The 12,498-nt window shown below is 39.6% G+C and overlaps 1 protein-coding gene across 1 annotated transcript in view; it reads right to left on the minus strand.

The window, feature by feature from the left end:
• Positions 1-5,471: 5,471 nt before the first annotated feature.
• The window catches only part of WDR70 (WD repeat domain 70), a 298,120-nt gene continuing 291,093 nt past the window's right edge, over positions 5,472-12,498 (minus strand). Inside the window, exon 18 of the mRNA XM_007095461.3 lies at positions 5,472-5,647. Coding sequence (XP_007095523.1) covers positions 5,560-5,647 — 88 coding nt within the window. The 3' untranslated portion in view covers positions 5,472-5,559. The remainder of the gene's footprint in view (positions 5,648-12,498) is intronic.

The raw sequence follows: 12,498 nt of genomic DNA on the forward strand, positions 1-12,498 counted from the left end.
GTCTGTATTTGAATGATTTCTTACCTTTTAGGTTGCTCCAGTTATATATTTCTGCATAACAAACAACCCTATAACTTAGTGCTTTCAATGACAATAGTCATTTATTGTTCTCATCACTCTGCAACTTGGGTGGGGCTTCTAGGGGGTTGGCTCTTCTCTGCTTCTTGCAGCGGTGACGGCTGATGTTACTGAGCTGAGACAGAAGGATCTGCTTCCCAAGATGGCTCGACAACATGCTGGTGCTGGCTATCAGCTGGGAGCTCAGTTGGGCTTGGCCAGGGCCTCAGTTCTTCTCCAGGTGGGCCTCTCCATGGAGCCGCTGAAGCTTCCTCAAAGCATGGCAGCCCAGTTTCAAGAACAAGTTCTGAGAGAAAGGAAGTAGAAACTGCAAGTGTTTTTATGGTGGGGCCTGGTAACTAGCACGGTGTCACTTCTGCCATGTTCTGTTGGGCAAGCCATCACAGCACCTGCTCAGATTTAAGGGGAGGGACTTTTCTTGATGAGAGGAATGTCAAAAAACTTGTGGCCATCTTTAATGGCCACTTTAAGTCAACGTTTTCTAAATTTTCTTTAAAGAGTATTGGTACAAGTGGGGGCATGTTGAGTACCTGTAAAATGCTTTTATTTAAAAACCTGAAGACTCTAGGGGCACGTAGGTGCTCAGTCGGTTGAGCGTCTGACTTCAGTTCAGGTCACGATCTCATGGCTCATAAGTTCGAGCCGCACGTTGGGCTCTGTGCAGACAGCTCAAAGCCTGGAGCCTGCTTCAGATTCTGTGACTCCCTCTCTCTCTGCCCCTCCCCCACTCATGCTCTCTCTCTCTCTCTCTCTCTCTCTCTCTCTCAAAAATAAACATTAAATTTTTTTTAATTTCGAAGACGCCCAAAATAAACTTTGATAATTCAGAAAACTACTTAAATAGCAAATGTCTCTACTCTTAACCCTCAAAGCCCCTCCTCCACCTATATAGCCTAGATATACATGCATGCACACACACACACACACACACACACACACACACACACACACACACACAAGATCTCCCATCTGTAGGCACTTTCCCTTGATCAGTTCTCTGATGAGGGTGTTGAGTAAAAATTAGAGTCGTGGTCATGGTAGCTTGTGGTACCCTCCATTCAAGATAGATGCTTTTCAAAAGGCATTTGTTAACGGTCTTCCCCCATTTCCTGACCACCTCACACACAAGAAGACTGATAAATGAATGAAGCATATTACCTCTAAAGGGCTACCGACCCAGACTGGATGTACACGTCTAAGCAGGCATCTGGTTACCCTTCTTTTCTCCTACCATATCTGACTTATTGGTTATTAAACACTGACAGGCTCACAGATGCCTGAAATAGTAATGTTGATTCCTAAAAGCTTTTCTCAAATTGGTTCAAATCTCCTAATATTCATTCTTAGATCACATAAAGAAGTGCTCACCTTTGGCTGCCACCTTCATGGAATCATAAAGCTGATCTCTTCAGCTGTTAGCAGGACAGAAGGTTGATCATCTTTAAAGAATAAAAATTAAGGTCTGACTACAATGCAGTAAGATCAGCTGGCTAAGATTAAATGGGAGCCAGTGTGTTAGTGGTTTTAGTTTAGGCTGTTCTGTTTTAGTTTGGTATTTTGTGTGTATGTGAATGTGTGTGACAGTTATATCCTGATTCTCAAGTCTGGATGGCCCAAATTTACATAGTCATCTTGGGAGATAAAAGAGCTGCTAGAAACACATAATGACACAGAATTTTAATTAATGCTGTGGATCCTCGCTACAGAAAAATGTACATGAGCATAAGCAATGTGTGCTGCATACTTTGGGGGGTTCACAGACAACTTGCTTAGGTTAAGCACCCCCATGCAAGAGAGAGCTCAGATCTCTGGTGATTCCAGATAGGAGGTGAGTGCTTGAGGATGTCATGGTGGCTTAGGACTTAGGCCATGCCAGGTGCAACACCGGCAACTGTTTACAATGCTGCTGCTTCTTCCTTGAGCCATCACAACAGTCATCCATGAACAGATCCCAACAGACAAAGGCAAAGCAGCCTGGATACTGCTGAAGCTCGCATACCAGTGATCCTTCTTCCCACTGGCAAAGGCAGAAACACTTCTCGCGCCTCCTTCTCGTTTCATCCTTCCCTCACCCTTTCCTGTTTCTCTTTTTCCCTCTGCCAAATATTTAATGAGCACTTTTTTAACCCCTTTCTCAGGGCTAGGGCCTAGGAATACAAATGTCAATGAAATGTGGCTCCTCTCATTCATTAAACAAATTCATTGAACATTCACAGAACCCAACGCGTTTTCATTTTTACAATGTATATCCCAGGGTGGGAAACACACACACTCAGGCCCACGAGGCACACACATACACACTTACAATGAACATAAAAGAAGCCTATAGCATAGAGTTAAGAAAGCCACCATAGAGGCAGAGGAGGGAGCAATTAATTGCCTTCCAGAGTGGGTCATGGAAGGCTGCACAGGAAAGGTGAACTTGATCCCCATATTCAAAAACAAGCAGGCAGACAAGGAAGGAAGGAGGGACAGTACGTGCAAACGCACTCAGGTGCAAAGAACATGGTGCTTCCCAGGTTCAGAGTCGCTGGAACTCAGAACGATGTGCAAGAACCATCAGCAGGAGCTAAAGCAGGAAAGACAAGGGGAGGTCACACAAATGGGTTCAAACTATGAACACAGACACCCTGGAAGGCTCTATGCAGAGGGATGAAATGTAGGTTTTAGTTTTAGAAAGCTAAGTCTGGTGGCAGGATAAAAGATGTATTTGAGGACCAAATAAAAAACAAGGAGATTAGTTGGGAGGGAGGCTCCTGGGAGGTCCTGGTAAGGGACAAAAGAGGGACTAAATTCTAGCAAGAGGAGAAGGGAAAGAGAAGAAGGTCAAATATAAGAGAGTCAGCAGACAGCATGGATAGAAACTGGCAAATGTTTACATGAAGTGGCAGGGGGTGAGGGAGGAGTCATTATTATGACTTCCATGTCCCTTATTTGTGTAGTTGAGGGACATAGGGAATGTGAGATTGTATGGGGTTAAGACAATGAGGCCCAAGGGCCATGAAGAGTGTGAGGGCCTATGGAATACCGACTGGAGAGGTCCACCCTGGTGATGGGACTACAGGTCCAATGAGCACCCACTATTGGTCCAGTACTGGTTCTGAGGTCCTTACTCACCAAAGTTGATACAGAAATCCTATGTGTTCTTTGCCAATCTTGTGTGGACAAAAAAAAGTTTTTTATAAAATTCTCGAGTGAGATAGATCATCTCATGCATAAAAAGGGCCACTTGTGTTGTGGGTAACAATGAGAAGATCATCTTCGTGCTAAATCTGTCTTTCTCTCCCCTTACATCATAGGCAGGCTCCGCCAAGACCGCTATGATATAGTTTTTATTCCCCCCTCCAACCCTCCATGACAACTTTTGGCTGTGCAAGACGAATACTTCCATATGGTGCAATGTTTATGTTAAGACCGGGAAAAAATATGAAATGCTTTCAGTAAATTTCATCCAAGAAACAGTAGATTTACAAATCCTAAGCAGTTGGAACAAAATATTGGTCTGTAATTGATTTTGGATGAAGTGTATTTCAACAGGAATAGGAAACTTGAGGCAGTTTGTTAATTACTGACGCTTAGAAATCTTGAGTGTCTTTGTACAGCCCTCCCTACTATTACCTCAGACAGATTACTTGACTTCTTGAGTTTATTCTGTCTTGTCTGTAAAATGGGTTTAGCAACTTTACCTACTCATGGTATTTTTTTTTTTTTTTGAGGATTAAATGAGCTATTACAAGTTAAGAGCTCAGAATGGTCGTCATCAGACAGTAGGCTTGTAGCAAATGTTAGTTCTTATTACCTATAAGCTAAGTGATGAGGGAAGGGGAATAGAATGAAGATAGGGGTGGAAAGGAAAAAGGATAGAGAGCAGGTGACAAGAATGGTTTTTAGGATGTATTTATAGAGGAATGCCCATTTCTACCTCAGAACTGCAGGGGCGGGAAAGCTACATACACGTGAGTACTTGTTACAAAAGGTTTTTGGGAGGGGGTGGGTATGTGAGGCCTGCAACTTTCCAACACACATTTTGGATCATCATTCATTTTTATTATTATTTAATTCACTAGGCTAAATGAGAGCAGGAGGGCAGAAGGCAAGAGGACTAAGCACTCCTGAATTTTCTAGCAGGGACTATTTGACATGCAAAATTACCCCAGGTCTGTGTGAAACCAGTCCACACAATTTTACTCTATTGACTCATTATTACTTTGGACAAACTGCCAACCTTTGTTTTAGTTTTCCAGTCACAAAAGCACAAGGATCTTATAGAATGATTTTTTTCTTTTAAGTGGGCTCCACACCCAGTATGGAGCCTAACACGAGGCTTGAACTCACAACCCTGAGATCAACACCTGAGCTGAAATCGAGAGTTGGACATTTGGGGTGTCTGGGTGGCTTAGTCAGCTGAGCGTCTGACTTTGGCTCAGGTCATGATCTTACGGTTCACGGGTTCAAGCCCCACATTGTGCTCTGTGCTGTCAGCCTGTCAGCTTGTCAGTGCAGAGACCACTTCAGATCCTCTGTTCCCCTCTCTTTGCTCCTCCCCTAACTTGTGCTCTCCCAAAAATAAATAAATTTTTTTAAAAAAAGAGTTGGACATTTAACAAACTGAGCCACCCAGATACCCCTAGAATGATTCTTTATTATCTTCTAATTACATAGCTCTTACATATACAAAGCATTTCTACACTTTCCTAACTTAATAGGAATAAAAATCAGGCCAAGTAGGTATCATTAGCTCTATTTTAAAATAGGAAATAATGTATTGTATGTTTACTACATGCCAGGTACTATACTAAACACTCTACAAGGAGTGTCTCATCTAATCCTGTAACAAATCTATGAGGGTGGTGCTATCATCATCTGAGACTAGAAGAGAGAAGTTTAAGAACTCCCAAGGTGACCCAGAGAGTAAAGGGCAGAGCCAAGGTTTGAGCCCACATGGGTCTGACTTCAAAGCCTGCTTCCTAAATCCTAACCACTGTAGTCTGTTGTTCAAGAATAATTAGATACATGTTCTTTCCTAGTACGGCAATGCTTTTAGCCTGAACTCAGCCTAATTACTTATAATCATGTAAACAACTGTGGTGAAATTATACAGAAATACTAAACTTTTTGATGTCTATTTCCATATTATGCTCCTAGAATTGCTCAAGACACATGTCTGTCTCTATGTACATTCCCCTCCACTAAGGTTATAAGAATCTGTACAAGACCAATAACTGTTAAATAAAGTTTCCAAATACCTAAAGCACTTGGTAATAGGCTAAGAATCTGTTTCTCATTTATATTACAGATTTCATAGTTGTAGTTAAGAATATGTAAGGACAACTGTAGTGAAGGGTAGCCACCAATCTTTTGAATGGTTCAATAATGCAAAGCACAAAAGTTGCTCATAAAAATGCATTTTTTATTTCATTAAAAAAAAAATCCTGTCCAATATTCCTCCCCCTCATGCAAATAGCTTTCACGTGAGAGTCTTCAGATTTTACGCTTTTTCCATTCGGGCTCGTTCTTTGTTTCCTCATCATCAGATTCAACTTGGGCAAACATGGTTTTGGGCTGAGTCCTAAAAGAAAGTTAATGAAAAGAGGAAAAATTTAGTTGGCAAGTGTTTATTAGATTAGACCTTTGCTACTTTCATCAAGTGGAAGCACATTTGGGGAATCAATTACATCTTAATTATTAAGTATTAATCATTAAACTTCTGGCAAAGAAAAAGATAATGGAAATTTAATTATGTTCAACAAAAGAGTCAATTCTTTTAAAGGTTTTCTCTCTGTAGCAGACTATGTATGCTGTCCTTTTCTTAAATAAAATGAAAATGTATCAAATTCAGTACAATCTCGTACATCCATAACCACCCTCTCCTTCAAACTCAGGCTAATTGGGATTGTTTGGGAGGCCAAATTATAGTCACTGAGCAAGAATACACATGATCTAGGGCACCTGGATGGCTCAGTCAGTTAAGTGTCCGACTCTGGGTTTTGGCTCAGGTCCTGATCTCACGGTTCATGAGTTCAACCCCCTCTTTATGCTCTGTGCGGGCAGCACAGAGACTGCTTCGGATTCTCTCTCTCCTTCTCTCTCTCTGCACCCTCCACCCCGACTGTCTCTCTCTCTCTCTCTCTCTCAAAATAAATAAACTTTAAAAAAATAATAAAAAATTCAGAGAAAAAGGAATACACATGATTTTTATTTACAGCTCTCTGGGTTGTTCCTGGACTTAAGTAGTCTGAATACATGTAATTATGGTGCATATGAACAAGAGAATTTGAGATAATAGCTTTCTTATTTAATGAGTCTAAAATAAGAGATAAGATATATAGGAACTTGAGCACTGCCAGCAAAACTAAAAAACAAAACAAATGGACATCCTCTCCACCCCATGCATTGAAATGTCAAGCGTTTTAGGATACATCACTGAGTATCATTGCTCTAAATACTGGCACACAGTACCTCAAGCAATCTTTGCATTAGGACTTTCTGTGCTTTGTAAACATACCTGGTTCAAGGACTTTCCTTTTTATACCATTCACACAGAAAATAATTTCAAGAATATGTCAAATGGTTATAATTTATGCTTCTTTTGGTCATGCTGATTTCCCTTTAAAAACAGCTCTATCACATTACAAGGAAATATTGAAACACTGTACCTGAAGATCATCTATTTTAGCTCACATCTTCATCCTGAATTCAATTCATTACATCATGGTAATTCCAGAATTTTAAAACAATGACAACAACAATTCCTTTTCTTTGACAAATAAAAACAGGGTTAAAACCCGACATTACTTGTTGTTTATTTATTATCCTGGGAAGAACTATATACCATCCACATTCAAGCTCATGTTGTTCTGATGCAAGCCATGTACTGGAATTCCTCATGCATAAGTTAGTTACAACTCCTGTCTCTCTAGTGACCCACACACCTACCTCGAGCCCAAGGTGTCCCCATACACAATCCAGTCGGTTCAACCTCTTGTCACTTCAAGACACTGTCATGACCTCTGCAAATAAGTCACAGCTCTAACATTTCCAAAAACAGCTGCAGATTTTCAGAGGTCATGAGTTGCTGAATTACTAGAAAGCAGGACCCCTGGCTTTCTAACATGCTACAATATGGCAACTGGTACTCATTACATATTTCATCTTTTGGCAAAGCTGTGGACCACTTAGGGATGGGCAAACCCATATGGGAACAAATCTGTCTGGTTTAAAAAATCCTTTGGATTAGATGGTTAATTTCTTTTTTTTTTTTTTTAATGTTTATTTATTCTTGAGACAGAGACAGAGCGTGAACAGGGGAGGGGCAGAGAGAGAGGGAGACACAGAATCTGAAACAGGCTCCAGGCTCTGAGCTGTCTCAGCACAGAGCCCAAAGCACACTGGGCTTGAACCCATGAGCCGTGAGATCATGACCTGAGCCGAAGTCAGACGCTTAACCGACTGAGCCACCCAGGCACCCCTAGATGGTTAATTTCTAAAGAGAAAAAATAACAGTCTTGTAACGGTATCTGGCAGTGCTTCTGAAGACACCAGCTCAGAGTGAGCCGCAGTGAGACTTCAGTACTAAGAAATTGTAATGGTGTTTATTTTTGATATAAAGAAAAATTAAATGACAGATTACAGGAAGAATAGAGCCGAGAGCTTAAAAAGGCTATTTCATTTAAGTAGTTACTCTCATATTCTACCTGCTTCCCAAAGGTATTTTTGGCAGGTTGGTGGCCAACTTGAAGGGTGTAGAATCAATGGAACTATTTCCTATGGGGCAGAAAGGGGGTAATAATTGTAAAGAGGCATGGGGAACATTTTGCGGGGATGGAAATGTTCTATAATCTTGACTGAAGTGGTGATTACATAAGTGCATACATTTGTCAAGACTTGAAATGGGTGGATTTTGCATTAGACATAAATTATACTTCAATAAAATGGACTTATAAAGAAAATCAAAACAACTGAGTAGAAGGTGAATGACAAAGGAATGAAAGGGTAAACATAATAATACAACACTCAATTTCCCAGTGGCCAAGATAAAGAAAAAGAAAAAGGAAAAATACTAGTTTTTCAGAGGAGGTATCTTTTCCCCCAGCACTAAACTCAGCAAAATTTACTGAGTAGATCTTTATATCAGGATCACTTAAGACTCCCCCTTTGAATTACCAGACCATACAGTTTCCTTTGTCCTTTATAGGTATTTTAACTTAGGGGATATGAGTTTGTTTGGAAGGTAGAATGGTCTCTTTGCAAAACTCCATGAAATTCAGTATTTTAAATTCCATTTTTTAAAACTAATAACAGTGTTGCTGGAAAACAACCATATTCTGTATATGCAACATCAAATCATGACGTTTAGCTTTCAAATAGCCAGGCTTTCCTTCCCCCAGTTGCCAAAATCAAGGTATAAACTACCCAAATTTTCCCAGCAATGCTTGTTTAGCACTTTGTCTTTCATTTTGTTGGCCAGGTAGGGAATACCTGACTGTAGGAAGTAGGCCCCTTTCAACAAATGGTGCTGGCAAAATTGTACCATATGCAATAAATAAAACTGGACCCTTGCCTCACATGATGCAAAAATTAACTTGAAATGGATCAAAGACCTAAACCTAAGAGCAAAAACTATAAAATATTATGGAAAAGCTTTATGACATTAGATGTGGCAATGATTTCTTTGATAAGACACCAAAAGCCCAACCACAAAAGACAAACAGGTAAATTGAACTATATCAAAATTAAAAATTTCTGTGCATCAATGGACACAGCTAACAGACTGAAAAGGCAACAACCTATGAAATGGGAGAAAATATTTGCTAATCATATATTTAATAAGGAATTAATATCTAGAATAAAGAACTACAACTCAACAATAACTACAACAACAACAACAACAACAACAAAGCCAAACAATACAGTTAAAAACTGGGCAAAGGAGGGGTGCCTGGGTGGCTCAGTCAGTTAAGCGTCTGACTTTGGCTCAGGTCCTGGTCTCCTGGTTCGGGAGTTCGAGCCCCGCATCAGGCTCTGTGCTGATAGTTCTGAACCGGGAACCTGCTTCAGATTCTGTGTCTCCTTCTCTCTCTCTCCGCCCCTCCCCTGATCGCACTCTGTCTCCCTCTCTCTAAAATAAATAAACATTAACAAAATTAAAAAGAAAAAACTGAGCAAAGGACTTGAATAGATATTTCTCCAAAGAAGACAAGCAAAAGACTAACAAACACATAAAAAGATGCTCAACATCGCTAATCAGTAGGGAAATGCAGATCAAAACCACAGTGGATAACACCTCACACCCATTAGGATGGCTACTATAAACAAAAGACAAATAAACAAACAAAACCCAGAAAATAACATGTATTGGCCAGGATGTGGAGAACTGGGACCCTTTACACAGTGATGGTGGGAATGCAAAATGGTGCAGCCTCTAGGGAAAATAATATGGCAGTTCCTCAAAAATTTCAATATAAAATTACCATCTGATCTAGCAATTCCACTTCAGGAAATATGCCCAAAAGAATTGAAAGAAGGGTCTTAAAATGATATTTTATTAGAGATTAATAAATGTTCCGTGCATTATTCAGAACAGTCAGAAGGCAGAAGCAACCTCAGTGTCGTGGACAGATGAATGGATAAACAACATGTGGCACACACGTACAATGAGATATTATTCAGTCTTAAAAAGGAAAGAAATGCTGGCAAATGCTACACGCCTGAGCCTGGAGGACATTATGCTAACTGAAATAGGCTAGTCACAAAAAGACAAATACTGTATAATTCCGCTTATATGTGGTACTGAGATAGTCATATTTATAAGATAGAAAGCTGGACAGCAGTTGCCAGGGACTGGGTAGAGGGGAAAGGACAAGCTGTTTAGTGAGTACAGAGTTTTAGTTTTGCAAGATGAGAAGAATTCTGGAGATTGGTTGTACAACAATGTGAATGTACTTAACACTACTGAAATGTACACGTAAAAATGATTAAGAGGTTAAATTTTATGTTTATGTGTGTTTTACCAAAATTAAAAAAAAATTTTTTTTGGATTAAAAAAAGAAGAACGAACCAGACTCCTTGGACTTGGGAATAAGGAAGAATGAACCCACTTCTAGAATAAACAGGAGGTACCCTGGAGAAGGTCTTACCCTCCAATCTGGGGTCCTGCCTAGAGCAGTGCTTCTCAAACCATCCGTGGTACAAGGCTAGTCTTTGTTTTCTAATTTCCAATCCCTTGCAGACAAATATACTACTTCTAGAAAAATAAAAAGACTGCAAAGTACTGACCCAAATTTTTGTTAGATTCCAAACATATATCAACTTGCTACACAATTTTCTAAGTGCTTGCTCTCAATTCCTGTGCTTATCTATCTCATGAGCCAGTACTGGCTGCTGTACCGCACCTTCCCTCTCAGCTTGGGAAAGAAAGTGGCAAAGCAGGGCTCTGAATCTAGGCTGGGAAGTAAGAATCTGTCTTCTTAACATCAGCTCTTAAACACAATGAGCTTCCTCCAGTGTGGGAAAGTACTTCTCACCTCTGGAGAAGCTGGCCCTGGATGATGCAACTGAAGATTGGGCGCAGGCATGGGGTTCAAGGCTGCACTCTCACAGGCCCACCCTTGAAGTAAAGGAGCAGTCTTTACTTCTTGGGGGTTAGGCATGACGAGGTGAACGGAGATGTGGACCACAGACAGAAGTTTCCCTTGTTCCAATCCAACCTGCCCCCATACCAACATTCTTACAGCACAAATCAGAGCCCTCCATAAAAGCTATATGCTGAATAAAGACCAGGTTCTTTAAAAAAACAGTATTTGAGTTGAGTACACTGAACACCTCTGTCTAGTCTAGAGAATGCCAGTGTTTTATAGAAGCAAAGTGAGAGAATTATAACTTTAAATCTTGTAGCTATTCTGTCTTTTCAGCAATGTTTATCTTCAAATTTATTTCCAGCAGTTATTCTTTTGAAAAATTTTGGAAACTCATGTATGAGAAAGAGCAAAAAAAAAAAAAAAAAAAAAAATTCAATTCAGGATTATCTAGGGCATTTAAAACTGATTTCTTCAGTCACTACTTTTTAAGACAATGAGAAACAGAGATGATTAAACAGAGTTAGGAATAGAACCAAAAGATTTCTTCCCTGGGGGATGGCCTAATTTGCCCTTGGCATAGAAAACTACTATAAAAACAAATCAACAATGTCAAGCAGGAGTAAAATGACACATTCAAAAAAAAAGTTAATGGATTTGAAAACACTTAAAAGTTGGTCCAGAAATCCCTGCTTTTAAAACCAACAGGAAACCAACAAATAAACAACAACAAAAAATACTTCAAGCCTCTATTCACATTGTCACTGGCCACAAAAATGGATTCCTTTCTGGGCTGCTTGAAGAAATGGAATTTATGTACTGATTTTAATATAGACTCTGTTGAGTGCTTCCATAAGGAATAGTAGAACAAATCAAACCAAATGGGCCTGAACACATGGCAGGAACTCAGGAAATACAAATATAAATAAGTAATGAGCAAGAAATATATTCCACCACCTTGAGAAAGCATTTCCATTACCGATCCATTACCTGTGTTCTATTAAATCAGTTCCTCCAGGATTCTATACCTCCTTTCTCAAGAGACAGGAAATTGTCAACTCAAACCTTCAGCCTCATGGCTGGAGATTTATGTAAGTTGCCCAAAACAAAAGCCTATAAAGAGGCTGACTTGAAGAAAAAGGAGGTAAGGGGAACATTCCATTCAGCCAAAAGTATAATCACCACAGTTGCTCAACAGGTTAGCAGGAACACGGAAAGCCTCAGTGAGCACAAGCAGAGTAATCCACCTTATTGAAATCAGCTTTATTCAGGCTACCTATTTTACTGGTTTGTGGCCCACACTTACCCATTTTCCTAAGTATTAAATGAAAACTTAAGCTTACAGAAGGCTGATGTGAAACTTGTGTTTTCCAGTTTAACTCACTTTGCGAATAGTAAACATTCTTCACTTGACTGTATATGTCAACTTGTTTATTAGACTTACCAAGAAAAGGAGAACAGATTACATATCAACATGGTTATTATTACTAATCATTAAATAAACTAATCAGAGAGGGGCTGAAAGGTTTTTTGTTTTATTTTGTTTTAGCTTCAGTAAACTCTGCATTTGCTAATAGTTAATATTTCATGAAGCAAATGTAAAATCTTAAGCAAATGTCTTTCTCAAATCTACAAATTCTGATTAGATGATACTTTGTGCTGAATAATTTTCCTCTTGGGACATTTTTTTAAACTGAATTCTCAAAGTTATTTGTACAAAGTGAGTCTTTTCCAGCAACTGTGTTCTAACAGAAAAACGTCGGAAGCCCAACAAAAACTGAATCCCACCTTTGGTGGTTCTGCCCAGAAGAATTTTGTGTAGAACAGTCAGATTCCCCCTGCAATA

This window comes from Panthera tigris, chromosome A1 (assembly GCF_018350195.1).
Source record: "Panthera tigris isolate Pti1 chromosome A1, P.tigris_Pti1_mat1.1, whole genome shotgun sequence".
NCBI lineage: Eukaryota > Metazoa > Chordata > Mammalia > Carnivora > Felidae > Panthera > Panthera tigris.